General features: G+C 41.0%; 2 protein-coding genes across 4 annotated transcripts in view; one reads left to right on the forward strand and one right to left on the reverse strand.

The window, feature by feature from the left end:
- The window catches only part of pcbp4 (poly(rC) binding protein 4), a 29,902-nt gene extending 18,605 nt beyond the window's left edge, over positions 1-11,297 (forward strand). For 2 of the 3 annotated variants that reach the window (XM_010790380.1, XM_010790364.1), the window contains 7 exons: positions 891-965; positions 2,872-2,943; positions 4,667-4,723; positions 4,804-4,879; positions 5,367-5,416; positions 8,524-8,693; positions 10,926-11,297. In XM_010790380.1, coding sequence (XP_010788682.1) covers positions 891-965; positions 2,872-2,943; positions 4,667-4,723; positions 4,804-4,879; positions 5,367-5,416; positions 8,524-8,693; positions 10,926-11,271 — 846 coding nt within the window. In that variant the 3' untranslated portion in view covers positions 11,272-11,297. The remainder of the gene's footprint in view (positions 1-890; positions 966-2,871; positions 2,944-4,666; positions 4,724-4,803; positions 4,880-5,366; positions 5,417-8,523; positions 8,694-10,925) is intronic. The other variant, XM_010790372.1, reaches the window with a different exon arrangement.
- A 4,197-nt stretch (positions 11,298-15,494) lies between these two features.
- The window catches only part of LOC104962008 (dedicator of cytokinesis protein 3-like), a 6,927-nt gene continuing 1,955 nt past the window's right edge, over positions 15,495-20,466 (reverse strand). The window contains exons 4-12 of the mRNA XM_010790394.1: positions 19,786-19,902; positions 19,431-19,552; positions 19,217-19,355; positions 19,012-19,093; positions 18,685-18,797; positions 18,063-18,147; positions 17,849-17,971; positions 17,623-17,705; positions 15,495-17,086 (exon numbers count right to left, since the gene is read on the reverse strand). Coding sequence (XP_010788696.1) covers positions 16,478-17,086; positions 17,623-17,705; positions 17,849-17,971; positions 18,063-18,147; positions 18,685-18,797; positions 19,012-19,093; positions 19,217-19,355; positions 19,431-19,552; positions 19,786-19,902 — 1,473 coding nt within the window. The 3' untranslated portion in view covers positions 15,495-16,477. The remainder of the gene's footprint in view (positions 17,087-17,622; positions 17,706-17,848; positions 17,972-18,062; positions 18,148-18,684; positions 18,798-19,011; positions 19,094-19,216; positions 19,356-19,430; positions 19,553-19,785; positions 19,903-20,466) is intronic.

Genomic DNA, 20,466 nt, shown 5'->3' on the forward strand with positions numbered 1-20,466 from the left:
GCTCAAAATAATAAATAATACACGCCCTCTTACACTATGCGAGACATTGAATGAAGTCAAAAAGGTGCTGCTCTCAGGTCAGAGCTGTTGGGGAGGACTCTAAGCTGCCAACACAAAACAAACTGGCCTGTGGCAATATCTGTGCACCTTTAGACAACAGCTCTCTTGATAAAATCGAGGAGATGAGAGAAAAACAACCCCGAGCACAGTTTCTCCCTGTGTGTTCATGGAAGTGCACAAGTCCTTTTTGTTTTAGCATTGCAGCTGGACCTGACTGACTAATTGCTAGTTTGATCCAGTTTTCCAGGGCTTTCTTCAAAGGCTTGGGAGTTTCATTAGGATTCTGTACCAGCAGCTTCTTGCTTTTGGCTCCAAGATTTAAATTATGCAGAGTTATACAAAGAATTTGCTGTGACTACTTCCGCACAAAATATGCTCTACATTCTGAAGCCAGAAACGGTTACGCCAATAGTGCAGTTATACTTGATAAGATATACGGTGTTGTGCACTCGGTATAATCTCCTTTCTCATTGGTGTTTGAATTACATTTTACCTACACATATCTCCTTGTCCTTGGATGCGTGTTTTATTGCGAGGGACACTGCAGAGCCAGCCGCTCCGATGCAAACTGAAACTCAGAGCTATTATCCACTGCTTCAATTATTCAATGAATGACTAATATTATCAAAAGGAAAACAAGGAAAGGAATAATGTCTGTGCCATTAGCTGTTAAGTTCATCATTAATTGTAATGTACCAGAGTTGCACACCATTTGCACTTAGTGTCTCACTCTTTCACTTAATTGCTATATTCATTTGAGTCGATGTGAGTTTATTCCTGAGATTTATGATGAAGATTTATTACAACTTGTTTTGTTTCTGACTCCTTAGTCTCCCCCGAAGGGTGCCACTATCCCCTATCGACCAAGCCCTTCACCAGCTGCCCTCCTCATCGCAGGGAACCAGGTGAGAGATTTTACTGCATGTCGGGTAGCTTATAAATGATAGACTAGCACAGTTATTCTCCAGCTGTTTGGTGAATCTCGTTTTAGGGCCATAGAAGCTTTAGAGGCGGTAAAGGTTAGACTGTTGCTTACAAGATATAAAAAGAGATGTTCAACAAAATGATGATCCTTCTCTTGTGTGTCCTGCTAATACTGTCAGAAAACTCTTTATTTTGTTGCAGTTTGAGCCAAGTGTAACTTCAATGTTTAATTTGCGCAACATATTCATGTAAAAGGTCAACACAGTCTCACGGCATTTCGTGTTCACCAACACGATTTTCCCCTTTTTTTCGTGTTGCACAGCACGATTTTAAAAGCAATGTAAATGATAACAAATTAGAAGGAAAAACAGATTTAAAAAAATACAGATTTCAGTATTCTGACACAGAACGATTTTAGAAGCAATGCATTTCTATTTCTATACAACTACATGCTTCGTGCCTGCACCAAATATTAACAAATTAGAAGGAAAAAAAGATGACAAAAAATACAGATTTCAGTATTCTGAGGCTCTGAGCCCCATTTCTTTTCCTCACGGACGGCAAAAAAACCTCAGACATTATACAGTTTAAAATAAAAGGGATAGGGTTAGGCTTAGGGTAAGATATTGAGTAAGAATATGTTTTTATGAACCACACAGCTTCTGGTATTCCAAGACCCGACCGGACAAAAAGACGTGGTGCACACGAAACATGCTACCAATAGAAATGCATTGCTTTTAAAATCGTGCTGTGTGACACGAAAAAAATGCGAAAATCGTGTTGATGAACACGAATCAATAGATTAAATTAATTTTGTGACCATAACACGAAATGCCGTGAGACTGGGCTAAAAAGGTACAATGATACATTTTAGTCTGATTTTCACTTATGTTTCCAACACTAAATATAGTTTTTGAAGTCCATCCAAAAGTTGTAAGGCATTTCAATCAAAACAAATGTCACCCTGGCAGTTGTGCTGACAAAGAAAAGGGAGAACTTTGACCTGCTTGTGGCTTTAAATAAATGCCTGTACAAGAGCCATTGCACTCGAATATCTGAAATGTTTGAGAACAACTGGATTAGCATTGGGGTGCTGACACTCTCACCTTCCCGATTCAATTCAAACTACAAATGATAATGGGAAGGTATTAACAATTAAGTTCTTGGCTCAAACTAGGAAAACAAGACTGCTTCCTGTTGGGGGTGAGGGTGTTTATTTTGTGAGTGAGTGTAGGGTTGAGTGGTATAGATGCTGCTGTTTGAGAAGGGACAGATACCCCCCCCACCCCCATGGAGCAAGTCACAAGATTAGCAAGTGAGACTGGAGACCTGCCGTCGGCTCTGGCTGCAGCAGCAGTCAGATTTTCTGCATAGCTGTCAGCAGTTCTGACAGTGTTTGTGCTGCCTCAGACTCTGGTCAATTTACGGAATGGCTTTGTTTTTTTGAAATTCCCCATAATAAGCTATCAAATTAAACCCGGGTGAGGTCCTAGTCACTGGGAGATGGCTTTAATGAAGGCAGCGCTGTGATGAGGGATGTTTGTATAATTTGTCAGAGGAGAAGATGAAGTGGAATGGGAAAAGGGTCTGCGGATGAGTCATGGGCTATAAGCCTGTTAGGTGTATTAGAGTGTCAGAGAAGCAGCCTGGAGAGCCTATCTCAGACCAAATATGATCCGTGGCAAAAGAAAAAGGGGAAAAATATGTAATTGGGATTTTTTTATTCATTATTTTTACATTACCATGGATTTCAGCTGGTGGGAGAACATTTACACTCAATAATCACTCTTCCATTGCAATAATAATGATGACTGTCTGGACTTATAAACATGAAGGTATTTCAATTATGTGCTATTTTTAATTTTTCCTTCTCTTGTGTGTTTGTAGGTGTATGAAGCGTCAGAATATGCACCCCACCCTATGTACTCCGTCACCCAAGGTGGCCTGGACCTCCAGCAGGTAACTAGACACTCATTAATGTCTCCATTCTGAATATAAAATCTAAAAGATCTGTCTGGAAGTCGGTCTTAAACTCCATCGCAGAGAGCAGGAATGCCTTTCATGGCTGTGAAGATCTGATGATTGTGTGCTATGTCCAAATTTACACAGTCCATCCTCTGGCTCGAGGTATTAAAAACAACAGCTGAGTTTAAGCTGCAGCTATTGTTCTACCCTGTCATTAGAGCTATAACCTCTCCTGAAACACGATGCCATGACACACCACCAACACAGTCTCTTTTTTAGCCCGGCTTTAGGAAAACACTCCCATGACAGAAGATACTGTCCTGATATCAAAAGGGATACAGCAATCTGAAAAATAGCCTAAGACTGGAAAAGAATGTAATTGTGGGGAATGAAATATAAAGATGTTATGATTTAGATCACTCATGCTGTAAATTGAAAGATTATTGCTACTAATTTGTGGTGTGTTTCTGCTTTCCTTTAAAAAGCCCTAATGTACTGATGCATTATAATGACATGTTTATGACCATAAGGGCTGGTAATAGAATCCAGACAGCTGGCGTCAGGCAGAATTGAGTTAGAATGGATAGACAGATGGATGGATAGAAGGATATATGGTTAAAGTGAGAATCAATGGGTGGAGTCAGACAAAATAGGGGTTAGCATAATGTGAGTCTGCATTGTTTAAGAAAATGGGGGGATGGCTGCAGGTAGAAATAAAATGTTGCAGCCAACAAGCATGAGTTCACAAATACTTTTTGAGTAATAAATGTTTTCAACAAGTCCTTTCTAAAAAAAAAAGGGTTGAATCACCTTAATTACAGAATAAAATGTATATATTTTTTGTATAGCTTAGCATAGCTTTTGTGTCCCTGTTTTGGATGGTTTGTTGCCATCCCAATACACTGAAGGTGTTGGGGTTTGAGTTGAATCCTTTCTGTTTGAGGTCCTGAAGATTCTTAGTTCAAACTTGATAAATGAAAAAAATCTAATTTCCTGATTTTTTTAGGATTTGATTATAAAGATGATTTTCTATTTAATAACATTTAAACCATGGTTTTGCATTTTCTCTATCTGTTATTGATGTTGACGTTTTGTTTTTAATGCTGCACTACTGCTCCCAAATCCAAAAGAGTCATTTCTCTGGGGTGTAAAAACGTAACATGTCTACTCTACTGTAAATAAAACTGGTACAGAATAGTGTATGCAAACTTTTTGTATTTTAACATTTTTAAGTGATTTTACAATTATTATTGTTATTTTCAAACATGAAGTAGTGGCACTGATCGTGCTGGTCCAGTTTCAGAGACAATTAGTCCGTAACTGTTCACACTGTAGTCTGTGGATTATTCAGTATAACAGGGACACTGTGTGTTTGGAAATATATTTTCTTGTTCAATCTTTTATACGTTATTTTTAACACTGTTAGAACCACAATAAAATGGAATTCGCCTTTATTGTACTTGGGTGGCAGCAGAAATCTCAGAGACAGATAAATCAAAGCCTAGAAAAATAAAATCAAAACCTATGGTACCAGCATTGGAAGAAAGAGGAGTAAATCAGAGAGTATAGTGTACAGTCAGTTCAGAGCAAAACTACAAACCCGTATTTCTCTTATTCTGAAAAAACAAAACAGGCATGTATTCACAGCACTTCCATTAAGAGATGCAGATGTATTGCCTGTGAATAATGTTTTATTGCTGTGATTTATCTAATACAGAACGCTGTCTTTCAGGCCTACACTTTGCAAAACCAATATGGCATTCCACACTCAGAGGTACAGTATTACCGTTATAATGTCATATCAAATGTGTAGTTTGTGTTTAACTGCATTAAGTTCTGCTTTCTCTCTTACAGATGGCTAAGCTTCATCAGCTGTCAATGCAGCAAGGCCTGAGCCCTATGGCCCAGCCTGCTTCATCTATCATGCCTGGTAAAGCCCTAACAATAGTCACTATTTGCTCTGGATTGTATCCCAATCCTCTGACAGTCAAGCAAATGGATAAATCATGTAACAGTTTGCAAGTAGAGAAAGCTACTCCATCTGTAACCTGTCATAGATTTCCAACTTGCCTTTGACCTGAGGAATAAAGGCGTGCAGTCATTAGCTGCTCTGATAATGTGCTTGTGTCAGTGAGGAAGGAGGAGACACGCCTTTATAGCTCCCACATAGAAACTATTATGTGAAATGATACGTTCAGCAGAGTCAGAGAATCCGAAGATGGAAAAGAATGAGTGTCGTGTTAAACATCAGGCCATTAAAATGGAAATTAACTGCTTTATTATATCTTGGAGTTCCCTGCTCAAAGGGTTTTTCTAGCAAATAACTGCCAAATTGTGTGGCTTCATGAGTTGAATGAATATTAAAATGCATGATATGTCAATTGTATTAATTTGACGCCTGCATTTTCTCTCATCAGGGATGGACTCCAACTCTCAGACATCTCAGGAGCTGCTCATTCCCAATGATGTAAGCAGAAGCAAGTTTTTATTCTTTCTGTTTTCGTATTTTCCCATCTGAACAACGAGAAAAACAAGAGCAAACCAGCGCTCCTCTCACATGAACACAGCGCAGGAGCAGGTGACTTTGGATGCGGTTGCTGCAACTGCAAAGATGGCGGATGTGACTTCAAAGAGATGAGAGACATGTTGGCAACTTACTAATTATCCTCATTATTCTAACCTCAGACTAACCCAAGGTTAAAGGGATTCTGAGCTGATACGGATCCTTTTGCATTATTGTCTGTACTGCAGTTGTAGTGTCTTAGATTGACTCCCATGAGTGCTCAGTAAATCCTCTCATGTTCCCTGACCTACTTAGAGGCTGTCTGCTGTCAAAACAGCCAATAAGAAAACAGACAAAAATCCTTTCCCTCTTCACTTAGCCTCCGCCAGGGTTTGATGAAACGTCTCTCAAATCTGAGAGAAGAAATCACGATGCAGAGATGTACTTCAAAATAAAGACGGACTACATTTCCCTTCCGATGAGCACTAGCTTTGCATTCGCTTGGTTTGGACAGAGAGCATTTGTCTATTAATTGTAATAATTTGCATCCTAGTGGATTTTATTTGGTAAAGAGAAATGTATAATGAAAGCATTTAGGATTTAGGAAGTAATGTGCAGGTATTATATCAACTATAAAAAACATAACCGCATTTAATCCATAAGAATGAATGCTGTAAAGAAAATGAAGGATAAGGCTGGCATTTCTTCTGTATTTTTGTATCACCGTCAACAAATCCTGTGAAAAGATCTAAACAATGTGTTTCTCAATGACTGCCTCAAGCTTATTACTTCCTAACGACGATGTAAATCTTTAAAATCAGGTCACAGACTTAGGGTAGAATTTTTTGAAAAGGCTACGGAATTTCCTAAAACAGCCAGGCCCTGTCGTTTTTAGTGAACATTTCTCAACCAGGAGTAGACTGAATAACGCATTTGCTGGGACTATTTAAAACTGCAGATTTACACCCGCCTGAGTATTTACAGCAGCAGGATGGTGTATGTGGGAATGACTCAAAATAAACTAGAGCTAAGATATGTAACCCAGTGCAACTGTGTATCTAACTGGTGTGTTTTCATATTTTTTTAGGTCTTTTCATTGATTTGTTCAATTTTGATTTTGTTCTTATCTTTTAAAGTGTATTGGAATTCACTTAAAAACACTACTTCAATTACACGTATTGGCAAAGAAATATCCCAGACTAAATAATTGTTTTACTTTGCTGCCGATGTTGTGCAATACAGAGAAAATAAGAAAGGATTGATTGATTAGGTTTTCACTGTACTGTATAGAATATAGCCACGACCCTTCAACAGCATTTCTAAAATGTCTGAAGGCTTTTTTAACCTAGCAAACCCCCACATATCCAGTGGCACAATGCATGAGGGAAATGAGGGACTCCAGCGCTATATGTGACAGGGACAGCTGTAAGCCCCAGCCATTGTTCCAGAAGAGAGGACTTATAACCATGACTGAGTCTCCTCAGCCCCCCGTCCCCCCTCAGGCCGGCCACACAATCCTGCTCTGTGCTCACACCAAACGCAGAAGGAGACTTGTGTGAACACACACACACACACACACACACACACACACACACACACACACACACACACACACACACACACACACACACACACACACACACACACACAGAGAGAAATTGCTTACACCAAGTCAGCAGTATGTACAGTACTTCTGCGGGAGGAAGATTTAGCCGGAAGAGAAATGGCTTTGCCCTAACCATCCCATCGCTCTTCCTGTGTCCTTTCAAAAGACTGCCTCAGCAGGAACTAAACAATATGTAGGCCACTTATAGTTGAAGCCTAGGTTTATAGTGCAGCAATAATGGTATTAAAATGCTCGTGAAAAAATAATCAACACTGCAAGCATACGTACGGTGTCTCCTGTGTCATTTATTTAGGTCTGGGTGCATTGTTTTAAGGTTGTTGAAACAGGAATGCTGTTGTCTGAGGTCATGCACACCAAAGTGGGTGAGCTGTTGACAGCTGGTGTCTATTGACAGCTGGTGTAAAAGGCCAGAGTCCTGTGGAGATTATTGGTCTCAGTGGGAGGGACACGTTATCTGTGATTTGAGGTGTGTTGTGGCCATTGTCTTTAGTGTTGCTCTTTAGGCTGGCTGCTCCCCCCCACCCCCCAAGGATAACTGCTGAGCCAATAATAGCCAGGCAGACCAACCAGGTCGCTGTGTGACAAATCAGACATTGTGGAACAGGCTGCTTACTTCTCAGGAAAGGAATGTGAAATCCAGGGTCGAGTGCAGCCCCATGTTTGTGTGTGTGTTGTGTATTCCTACCTACGTCAGTCCCCGCTAAGCTGCCAGCACACATGCATACTACAAGTACTCCATCACTGTCTGTCCCACTCACTATATATCTGGCAGCCTAACCCTGTCACTGAGCCCTGACACCCTCAACTTGAGCTGATACGCAGCCCCCGAGCTTTGGCCCTGTTCAACATCTATTGTCGCTCATAGACGGGGGTTGCGTAATGAAACCAGAACAAAAGTGATAATGTATTTGGGAATGCAATAAAACTCATGTCATCGTCTAATCTACTTTCAGCAGAGAGATAGCTGAAGCCCACTGTATGTTATATATTTGAGTCATTTTCCCATTATGTTTTCCATTAGTGCGGAGATGCATCTAGCTGGCATGTGTTTGGGAAGTGATTTGTTTGGGAAGTCATCACCACTCTGAGGAATCAATAACCTTTTAGCCACTCAGATTAATGAGAGGCAAATGTGCCTCCCCTCGTCTCTTTTACCGGTGCTCACGCAGTAGCAATTAAGGGGGGGAAAAAAGCGCTTTTGACATGAATGATGGATGACCAATCCACTGAAGACAATGTAATGCAATATTCGAAGTGGTCTGCATTATTCCAGACCAACAACAGCACAGACTCTTTATTGTTCGAGTGTTTTTGCTTTTGGCCTTTTTGTCTGAATCAATTTCATCGGCATTTCAACTACAATAACAAAAAGCTCTTTTCTAGTAAGACATATCTATTTTTCCCTCAAATGAACTTATCCATCTTTGCCTCTGTTTTTTTACAGCTGATCGGCTCGATCATCGGCCGTCAGGGCACTAAGATCAACGAGATCAGACAGGTGTCGGGAGCCCAGATAAAGATTGGCAGCCAGCTGGACGGGACGAGTGACCGTCATGTGACCATCACAGGAACACCGGTCAGCATCAACTTGGCCCAGTACCTCATTACCTCCTGGTAAGGCCCAGTGTACAACCATCTCATAATGAATCACTACATGCGCAGCCCTGAGAGAAATGCATTGGTTTAAAAGGGTCAAAGGTCACGCTGTGTAGAGTGATAAGTGATAATGAGGTATATCCTGTGCAGCTGGTAATTGGACTCAGGGGAATGACAAGGAGCCTGGGTGTGTTGTAAGACAGAAAAGCAGTGTCTTGTTGGAATTCAGTTTTACTGTAGCATCGCAGCTCTGGCATCTTTTTCTTAATTAACTTTCCCAATATGTAGAGATCATATTAATGCTATGAAAAATTAAGTCTTAGAGTAAATCATTGACGAACAGGTGACAGAATAATCTGCACTTATACAGCAAGTAGTCAATACGAATACAATTAGTCAGAAAATAATAATAAAAAAGCGAAAATACATACATTCAGAGTAAAAAGATTAAAGAATATTTACTGCATATTGTGTTTCTTTCTTCTGTTACTACAATGAGACCAGGCTTCATAGAACTTCCCTTGGTAATTACGAGTCCTTGCTATTAGAGAGTCAAAGGAGGCAATTCACTGTCATTCATTTGAACTATTCATCAACATCAGGTTCTGACTGACTACTCTATTACTTCACGTGGGAATAAACCCTGTAGAAAAAGAAATACGCCTCCTAAATTACACAGCTGGGAGATTGTGGCAATGTATGATTGCACAATCAAAGTCATTTATGATTTATGTCACCCTTCTACAATACCTTGGCGATTTCCAGCCTGTGCACACAATTACACTTATCTTATAAAAGAAGACAACATTCGAGACTATTAAACAAAAGTGATCCAATAAATAAAATAGTTATGAACACAATGGCAGGGGTGATACGAACTTCATTATTAAAGCACATTTATAAACAACCTGACACTCGCATAATAGTATAAAACATCACCAAGCAGACAGCACATAGATGTCTTAAACTCTATGTGCCGCACCAACACAAAGAGCAAAAGAGAGCTGCACGGTTTGTAAACAACCTTCAGAAGGCCTACACAAAACACGACTGAGTTCTTCTTGTTGAACTCACCTGAATGGGAGTCGTGTGCACCGCTAACCCCTCCTCAATCTGCTCCAGGATTAATTTCTCAGTTTGTTGGCCTATTCAAACCGACCATCCCAGTATATGTGTCCACACACCTCACTGCAGGTAAAAGTTCCTGAGTAAAAACATTATAATCTGGAGGATCCAGGTGCCATTGGGAATGAGCATTTAGCCACTTCAATCGCGCACAAAGTAACATTCTGGATGCGTTTGAATGTCACCTAACATGCTAGCAGGGTGGAGCGATTCATTTATGCGTTTATTTAATAGTTAAAAAGTATTCACATCATAATATACAAGTACAAGTAGTATAAAAGTCGTCATGCAGAATTTCAGAATAGTGTTTATTATATATGATTTATTTATCAATATTTCAATTATACTGCATTCATCCTTTTAATGAAGCAACTGTGAAAGAGGGTGCTTATCTTTTCTACTATAGGCTACGCTACATGCTAGGCGATATTATTTTTAAATTTCCAATAGGCTTTCCATGGGTCCCATTTTTTAAGTTTGACTGGTGTACACCCCAATGCTAAATCGAGTATACTGCACTGATTTAGCATTCCACTTTTGTTATTGTTAACTGCCTGACTCACAATGTTTTAAATTAAATGTTAAGCTTTAAAATCTCTGCAGCAGACCAGAGATATCTTATTTGACATTCAACTAAGTGAGTTTCTTGTCAAGACATGACGGCGCCTTCAACACCCAAAATGCAGCTTTTTAGGCAACAGTTTATGGACCTCTTTATACCTGCATGGGTTGGACATATGCTAGCCGTTGCTAATGTGCCTTGAGCCTCTAGCAGAGATGAGGAGGGGGCTGCAGAGGTTTGATAAGCTCACTTTTTTTCTAATGCCACATTTGTCCTTCAAACTTGAAGTTTCCAGCCCTAACCAACACTCATGTGACATCATTTGGGGCAAAGTATTAGATTTTCTCCCTTTTAAGCGACAAAAGGCTCTATTCAGCTTTTTTCACATATGCAGTAAGACTCCCCATGACCAAGACTGATGTGTACAATTGGAGGTTTTCCCCCTTCAACTATTTCCAGGAGCTTCAGCCAGTGTTGTAGCAACAGTATAATCCTCTAATCTTCATTCTCTCTCATTTCTACATGTCTCCCTGTCCTCCCTACTCCTATTTCTGCCCTTATAGTTTAGAGACAGCCAAATCCACAGCCCAGGCAGCCGGCATGGCAGCGCCAGTCGACCTCAACATGGCCTTCACCCAGCAAGCCTCCCCAGCTGCCTCCCCCGCACCCACCCTGGCCACCATGGGCGCCCTGACTCAGGCTCATATGCTGGGTAACCCATACGGTGCCATGCCGCTCTCCGGCCTGTTGGGGATGAAGTCTGTGCCCTTTCTGACTCTATCCAGCCCCGGCCCCACTGTAGCCGTCACCGCAGCACCCTCCCACTCTACTCTGGCCGCCTACACCGCCAAAATCTCCTCAGCCAACTGCATCAAAAAGCCAGAGAGACAGAAGTTTGCTCCTTACTGATGCAGCCTCTGGGTTCTGTGTCTGAAGAGTCAGATGAAGGACAGCTGCAGTGTTCTTCCACAAAACGCCTGATGTAGCCATATCCGCTAGCAGAGATGCTCTTGACTTTTGTTCTTTGATGCACCAACAGAGAAGAGACCAATGGAGATGTGGATAAAGCTTTTAAAAGTTATTTACGGTTATAGATAATTTGTGAGTTTCCCATGAATTGATGGACTGCTTTCATCGTCACCTCATCACTGTTATTGATCACACAAAAGAAAGGGCTGGAACCTCACCTGAGAAACACATGTTTAAATCCCAGTTTTAACATGTGTATCTCATGTTAAATATCAGCTTTTAAGTATTTATCCTTCAATACATTTGTAAATTATACTCAGATGAAAAATGCTCTACTGTATGATGCTTTTCTACAATGTCTATGTTTGCTTCTTGAAGTTTTTATGAACATTTGTAAATGTCTGGGGGGGTTGGGAATTTGTTTTTGTTTTTTATTAATCTGTGCTATGGTACTGTACTTTACTGTTCAGTGTTATTTTCATTTTGTTGGATTTTATTTTGAATGTGCAACTTGTTTAATCTTTATTTATTAGTATTGTTTCATTTATTAAAAGTCTTTTTTTCTGATGTATTTGTCTTTGTCTTAATTGATGCAGACTGGTGCACAAAAGGCTGCCCATCTGTTCATTCGCTTCACAGACATTCAGAGAGTAGACAAAGCCCTTGAACTTGTGTCAAAATAATGTTGCAGCACAATAACACTGTGGACACAAAGAGATGTGGTGCCAGATCCTAGTTATTTTTTATTTTCTTCCAAGCAGAAGCTGGATGGCAGCTTGTCATTCCACTTGCTAGAATTTATGAGAGATGCTTTTCACATTACTGTGCCCTTGTGCCCCAAACAATAACAGCACAATGACACGATGCAACCCCAGAAGGGGGAAGAGCTCTGCCTGCATTCCACACATAGTATATCAACATGCATGGAGGTGGGCAAAAACAGATCCAGTGTGGAGAGCATACTACTATACACAACTCACTCAATGTCCCTGAAGACAAAATAGGGTGGGAGTTTGCGATTAAAAAAGACAAGGAGCATTCAAAGAGAGGGAGAGAAGCCACAGTAATGCCGTAAAAATGAAATCCAGTATCTGCATCAGCATGCGCCACAGCATCATCACAGAGAGGATCCTTTCATCCTAACTTCTCTTTTTTTCTGTGACTGCATCATGGATATGCAAGACACGGAGAGGGCACACTCCTCATTGTTACCAAAGACTTTTCAGAGGGGAAAAAGCCACAGCTGCACGCATACAACTTCAGTGATATTCAACTGGAGTCCAATGAGCTGCAAGGCTAAAACACTGAGAAGTCTTGAAATTCTTCGTTCATCTTTCGTCGTGAAAGGCCTTTTGTATTTATCTATCCTTTTTATCTGTCTTCTCACTCTGACACATCAACATTTGAACGGCAAATAATATATAATAAACAGCCCTAATGCTGCTAAATAAGCTAAACATGTAATTATTCACCTTCAGTTATTCTACTTTGATGACATTTTCAAGGGCTTTATTTCCAAACAGATTAGATACGGATTATTTCTTATCATCCTACAGGAGTTATTAATGGGTCACTTGTGCCACCTGCAGGCCACACATCATTTCTAAGAGTCATTACTAAAATGGTGTCAACAGACAGCGAAGCAGATCCATGATCAGGATATTTGCTGGAAGATCTGCTAATATAACCTCACATTTGTTATATAGACCACATTTATTTATTTCTATCAAACATCCCCCTAAACTAACGCTGCATTATAATATACCACATTAAAGGAAATGTTGCATTTAAATATCAAAGTACGACGTTAGTGACAGTCTGAGGCTTGTGCTTGGGGGGGGCAGGGACCTGAGCTGTCACTGCACTGACAAGTTCTCTCTTTTTTTAAGCATTGTTCTTCTTCTGTGGTGGACCCAAGGGTTGTGCGATCTCTCTCTCTCACAAACACACAAAACACACACCTCAACACACAACACACACAACACACAACACACACAACACATACAACACACACCTCAATACACAAACACACACAACACACACAACACACAACACACACAACACACACAACACACACCACACACACTTTAAGCACAACAGTGGTGAAATGCAGCAAAAATCAAAGTAAGTAGTTTACTTAACTAGAATTAAGATGTTTCATTTTTGGCCTCTTTAAACTCAATTTCCTACGGCTATATTGTATATATTAATTTAGATTTAATCTTGTTACTTTTTAGTAAACAATTATTTCACTGCTCTAGTTACTTTTTATTTTTAGCTAGCCAGGAAGAGCTGCTTACATGTTAATGCATTCATAATAATACTATTAATGCGTTAAAACACATATTTATTTGTATACATTTTTGTTTTAATAGCAACCTGGTGAATGTTAGTCCAGTTATTCACCCTCTTTATCTTTTTGGTCTCCTGAGAGAGAAATATGTTTAGAGCTTTTGCCTGAATCAGCTTCCTGCTGCACCAGGAAACGACCCAATGAGAGCAGTGAGAGTTAACCAAAGTAAAGTTTTTTGCTGGACAGCTGAACAATGATCTGAAATTAACTATACATCTCTTAAAAGCAGAAGAAAGCTGCAGAATCAGGTCATTATTATATAGATTCATTCAATGACCCGTTTCACAGTCTATATTCGATTCATTATTATAGTTATTATAGTTATTATTATTATTATTATTATTATTATTATTATTATATCCAGTAAAGTGCTTTAAATAAAGTATGCTAATACTTATCATACCACCGACTGAAACAAACACACATGGAAACACAAAACAGCGCAAGCAGCATCCATACTTTGCTGTCTGCTTCACGTTTCCATGACACACAGTGCCCCCTACTGTCCACTTGACATACTGCTCCAACAATCACAGCACAGCAAAGGTAAGGAGGAAAAGTTAGAGCTGATAAAAGATTGTCTTTAATGTTTGGCATCGTTAATGAATTCCATACCACAGCAGTTTATGGGAGTAGGAAAACCACTTTTACAACCAAACACTGTTTGATCATGCTAACACCATATGTACAGGAAAGCACATTGAAAAGTGTATAAAGTATTTATATGAGAAGACTCAAAGTCAAGAACGGTGGAGACAGCCACAGTCTAATGGATTTGTCCTTTTTCAAACACTGATTATAGATATTTATCAATTACACTGATCTCTGGATTACATTTATATACACAAACAACGATAAACCTTTTTTGGGCGTCTGCAATAATTCTCAAAAATATTTCACAATACTGCTGTATGTACAATAACAGAATTTACATTGAAAAATTCTATTGTACCTATATTTTGAGTATCACTTCAGTCACCAGTTATCCTCAGTGCCATCAGGCTCACAAGAGATACTCACATATATATATCTAACCTCAGGTTCATCTCCATACAAAGTACAGCAGCTGATGCAGTACCTGGGCCTTCTGTTGTGGTACGGTTTCTGAAATATGTTCACACAACTGATGATCTCACATACAAAAATAGATGTTGTCTAGTCAGCTGACAACTTGATGTACAGTAACACAAAGCATCCACCTGCAAAAAAAGCAACAACCAGGAAAACAAGTAATTGTTAAAATATTAGCTATATCCTTCCAACCCACTATATCGTGATAAACAGCGCTGTTCTCTGCTCCACAAAAAGTAAATCCCTCTTCTCTGTCAGGGCTTCAGCGTTCTTCTGAAACACATCATTAGTTTTCACACAACAGAAGGTGATTGAGAAAGAGCTGCAGGCAGAATAAGAATTATTAGCGCTACAAACCAAACAACAACCTGAAACCAAAGCGGGACGAAACCATACAAAACATCACTAGGTAGATATCTTTTTTTTTCCTTCAGGGAGCATATAGAGAACCGAATGAAAAGGAGAAGGACTGTCGCTAAATGAGCTTCTCACAGTCCAGATGAGAGGTCAAACTGCATTTGAGTGCACTTAAGGCAGGTAGGCGATTCCAACGCTGTCTGAGTGGGCTCCTTGTCTGGCAGCCCAGTGGGCGGGGGTCTAGACAGTGTTCATCAGACGCAACGCAGGACCACTGCTGCTGTCCAGGTTCAGCCCTCACTGCTTTGTAACATGGTCTGACAACCACACAGAGAAGGGTAACGATGGAGGGAGAGAATGCTTTACAGAGTCCAGCAGGAGCTTGAGATGTGGAGAGTTCTCCATCTGGGGAACATGACTAGTTTGGAACCTGTCTGTCAATGTCCTCAGTTTCCCCTCTCCTTCCTCTCCAGATATCTTTGTCACACAAAAGAGACAAATAGAGACTTCTTCAACATAGACTGAACTTAAAGCACTTAAACAAAAATAGCATTGCAGCTTGTGCAATACAAAAAGAACATCTCGTCTGAATACATTCACGGAGGTTTCCGTACGCCAAGGTACGGATGGGAAATTGTCAGTGACTGAAGTTCGTGTCCCTTGAGATGCCGGGCCAGTCTTAGAGACTAGCGATTCATGAAAGCCTGACAGCAACCTGTGTCAGAGTGCGACATTTGATATGATACACTATTAAGGAGCACTTAACAGTGTTTCGAAAAACATTATGGACATAAGCCTTTGAAAACACTATAATGTAATATGTATTTATTATCAAAATAAGAATTCATATATATGAAGCATTTAAAGCAGAGAAGTCCCTTCCCTTTGAATTATAACCTTCGGGTGTTTCCTCGTGTTGTGAAAATGCCATGAAAAAGCTAAATTAAGGGAGTTCAGAGCTCAAACTGCACCTGGGATCATGTTGGTTATGATCATGGTCGTCATTTTTCACAAAACTGTTGTCTTATTATTCTCAAATGAAAAAACATGCTCACAGACAAGTTGTACAATTTTGTACAATCAATATCAATTTCTGAACAAAGTCAATCTGTCTTTTGTTTAACAGATACATTTCTTTTAATTATATCTAAGAGGCCACACGGAGCAGTGACAGAGCCTCGTGCTGTAGATTTGTGGAGGTTCATCCCCTCTTTTCTTTCCTTCATGTGCACTGAAATTAAAGCGAGAAATGTCATCTGAACACAAATCACCGCTTCACTTAGGAATCTCCCTGTAACTGCCTTTAACTCAGTGCAAATGAAGGGAAGAAGAAAGCTCTAACTGAAGTATAGCGGACCCTCGTCATCACTGGGCCTCCTCGTGCTCCTCGCTGATGCACTGCTCCCAGGGGTGTTTCCCCTGGTCTTCACGGTGGCCGTGCGGGGAGTGGAAGATCCTTCGGGGCAGCGGGATGGGCTGAGGCGGCAGGTCCTCCTCTGGGATGCAGCCCTCTCTCAGGTAGGGTTTGGGCGGCACGGCTGGAGGCTGAGGCCTGCGGTAAGGGATGTGGTGGGGGCCGTGAGTGGGAGCGTGGTGGTGGGGCGGGGGCCCGTGGGAGTGGCTGTCCAGTCCCGGGTGGGCGTGAGTGTGAGGGTGCTGGTGGTTGTGCGGGTGTGATGAAGGGCTGCGGTAGTGGAAAGGGCGGACAGGGTCCACGGACTCAATCTCTGGTCCGCCGTAGTGAATGTGCAGGTAGGGAGAGGCCAGGTACTCATCAGGGGGGGACCACAGGTGACTGGGAAGAGGCTCCAAGGCGTCGTTCCTGATAGGGCCGGGGTCCGGATATTGGCCTCCAAAGTTACTCTCACTCAGAGAGGAAACCCCGCTGCTGGCGCTGCCTGACAGAGTGGAGTTACTACCCCCCAGAGCTGACTGAGGACTGGTGGGGGAGCCGGGGATCGGGTGGAGAGGAGACTGGCGAGAGAAACAGTCAAATAATTGTGTGTCTTTTTTTTTTAACTTACAGTCAAGGGAAAAGTTTTGAAACAACAACCTGAATTTAATTTCTACTCAAGCTGCCTTCACATACTGTCTGAAATGTTGGGATAACATAGCAAAGTTATTAAGTTAAGTTGCGAATGAAGAAGATCAAGAGTCAACAACTACTTGATTCTGAAACTGTCCGTATTTCAGACATGTAGCAATGCATTTGTAATTATAACTTGACAACCAGAGTTACAAAAAATGTGTGTCAGCACTCTATCATCAGGCATTTCTATAGTGTACAAATTGACTGAAAGTGAAGACAGTGTGTGGTTGTGTTGAGAACTTGGAAAATAGGAGCTTCTGTGAAGTCAGGGTAACCATGACAAAACACTGAAAATGTCAATATGATCATTTAAAATTGACATTCGAAAGAAGAGGGAGGATGAGGAGAGTGAAATGCCAAAAAGTTGCTACAAAGCTGTTTTGCGTCTCATATGTTATGAATATTTCTCTGTGGGCTGTACCTTCCGAAGTGAACGGATGGGCAGGGCAGGGGGGGGGTCGCTGTTCTGGTGGTGAAACGCATCACAGTGCATCAGGAAGTGTCCTGCAAAGTGAAATTCATATGAGGAGATAAATAATTTATACAATGCTTAAAAGGTCTTATGTAATGGTCTTAAATAGCCTTGAACCTCTCAAAAGCTCTTAACCCCACAAAAACCCATAACAGGGAATTTAAAGGAGATGTACCTGGGGGGAAGGACCTGGGGGGCACGGGTGGCATGATGACCCCTCCAGTAGAAGTCGGCATGTAGGACACCGGCTCCCTGTTCTCCCCGTCCAGACTCCAGCTGCCGGGAGTGTTGGGAAAGACTGGAGAGGAAAACATGAACATGTCATCAAACACTGTGATGTAAGTCTCATATAGGCGATACAGTACATTTCCACCTGATTGTGTTGTCACCTTTCTCTGGCAGATTCATGTGAGGATCAGCACACGGCTTGCAGGGGCTAATTTGCTGAAGTAAAGCCCGCTGCATGTGGTTGTTCTGAAACATAGAATGAAGAATTATAAGCAGGGATGAGTCACTGAAAACATGGAAATGTGTGATGTAATTAGGATACAAAAAAAGTCTGTTACAGTTAAACAGGGAAAAAAGACTTAATCGCATTATCAATATCAGTTTAGTTAAAATGGGCATAATGAACAGAATATGATTTATAAATGGGTTTTTAAAAAAAACTTATACTGGTCTGGCTACTATAATGTGCCAAAAGAGCCCCTGGAAGTTTTACACACAACATAATGTTGACATTTTAGAAATTGTTTCTCTTGTCCTGCATATTTGGTATTGAGATCATCCAAAAGTAACAGAAAGTGATTAAGTTACATTTCTTAAATATTGTGACACTTAAACCAGGTCACTAACTGCATTATTAAAGGAACTATCTGAACCCTGATTACAATTTGGTATAAGTAGAACAAGTTTTGATCTTAAAACTCATTTAACACATTGATTTGAATAATTACAAACACATTTAACGTCTGGTATGTTTTGCACATTGATACACTGCACTGTACATACCTGTCCATTCTCTGCCATGTTGTAGTACATGTTGCTGGTCCTCTCACGATGAGACGGCAACAGGATCATCACCTCCCGGTTGTGTTTGGCCTTATCGGGCAAGGATGGGGATCCTAGACAGAGAAAAGATGAGGACATGTTTGCACAGCAACCTCTTTATATGTAACAGAGGAGTCATTCTAAAAATACAGTTAGTTTGTGTTGTGTAACCTTCTTCATATATTGTATTTCTTATTCTCAAGCATCTGCAAGAAAACCTCCATAGGGAAATTAAATATATACAGATTACACAGTAAGGATCATCTATAATGTGACTTTCTTACTTACCTCTGGCACTCGAGGGAGCAGAGTTAATAATCTGGGAAGAATTGGAGCGGATTGAGCTCAGGCTGGAGGAGGAGGGGCTTGGCTGCAAAGAAAGAATTGAAAAGAAGTTCAAGAAGTAAAATATTTTTCGTATTGGAAACATGTTAACACAAACTCATACCATTTCAACTGCTTTTATGACGGTGTGTATTATATCAAGCCTCACCTGCATGTGTAACGCATCCTCAGAGTGCTCTCCCATCATGCCATCGTTCATTAGGACAAGGTTTCCTCCTGCCTCACTCGATGTGTGAGAGGACAGAGAGGAGGACGAGTGGCGGATCGATCCCTGGAGGCTCAGAGGGCTGCAGGACAGAGACAATGTTGTAAAACCGTAATCTTCATGTTTTTATAAATGTGTCCATGTGTGTGTGACTGACCTGTGTCTGTGTATGAGGCGGACGCTCTCAGGGCTCATGTGGCTGTGGGAGGAGAGGATGCCTCTGGGAGAGTTAACCCCCGGGCAGCCTGCAGCGCCAAACCGATCCACGCCAGGCACACCCTGCTGGGACCCAACCATATACTACTCTGAATATTTATACTGCTAAAACAAGCATTAAAACACTTGTATAACAATACAGGCATATTCATAACACTCATCTCATACAAATGCAGATGCATCGAAACAGACAATTCAAAATGGCTATTTACATATTTGTTAGCAAGAACAACAATTAAAAACACAGCTCAAACCAAAACTTGTGTAAAAACTGAGCCAGATGTGGGACTACTCACATGGTGTAAACCTGTCCTCATCATGTGGAACTGATCTACCAGCTTTTTGTGCAGAGGACGCATCTCTGGATGCACCAGCTTCTCGTGAACAGCCAGCCCCACTCCCAGAATGTGCACCTGTTGACAGGAAACCAGAGGAGAAAAAGATTTATGGGGGATGTCTTCATTATGCAGTGTTCATTTCATTGACACAAAATTGGATTACAGTATCATTTTGATTACTACTACAAATCTGAAAAAATCTGTGATAGTGAGCACTTCTCCTTTGCAGAGATAATCCATCCCACCTCACAGGTGTGGCATATCAAGATGCTGATTAGACAGCATGATTATTGCATAGGTGTGCCTTAGGCTGGCCACAATAAAAGGCCACTCTGAAACCTGCAGTTTTGCTTTATTGGGGGGGGTCTGGGGGGGTCCGAAAACCAGTCAGTATCTGGTGTGACCACCATTTGCCTCACGCAGTGCAACACATCTCCTTGGCATAGAGTTGATCAGGTTGTTGATTGTGGCCTGTTGGTCCTCTTCAATGGCTGTGCCAAGTTGCTGGATATTGGCAGGAACTGGAACACGCTGTCGTATACGCCGATCCAGAGCATCCCAAACATGCTCAATGGGTGTCATGTCCGGTGAGTATGCTGGCCATGCAAGAACTGGGATGTTTTCAGATTCCAGGAATTG

Source organism: Notothenia coriiceps, unplaced genomic scaffold (assembly GCF_000735185.1).
Source record: "Notothenia coriiceps isolate Sejong01 unplaced genomic scaffold, NC01 NC01_scaffold00001470, whole genome shotgun sequence".
Classification (NCBI taxonomy): Eukaryota; Metazoa; Chordata; class Actinopteri; order Perciformes; family Nototheniidae; genus Notothenia; species Notothenia coriiceps.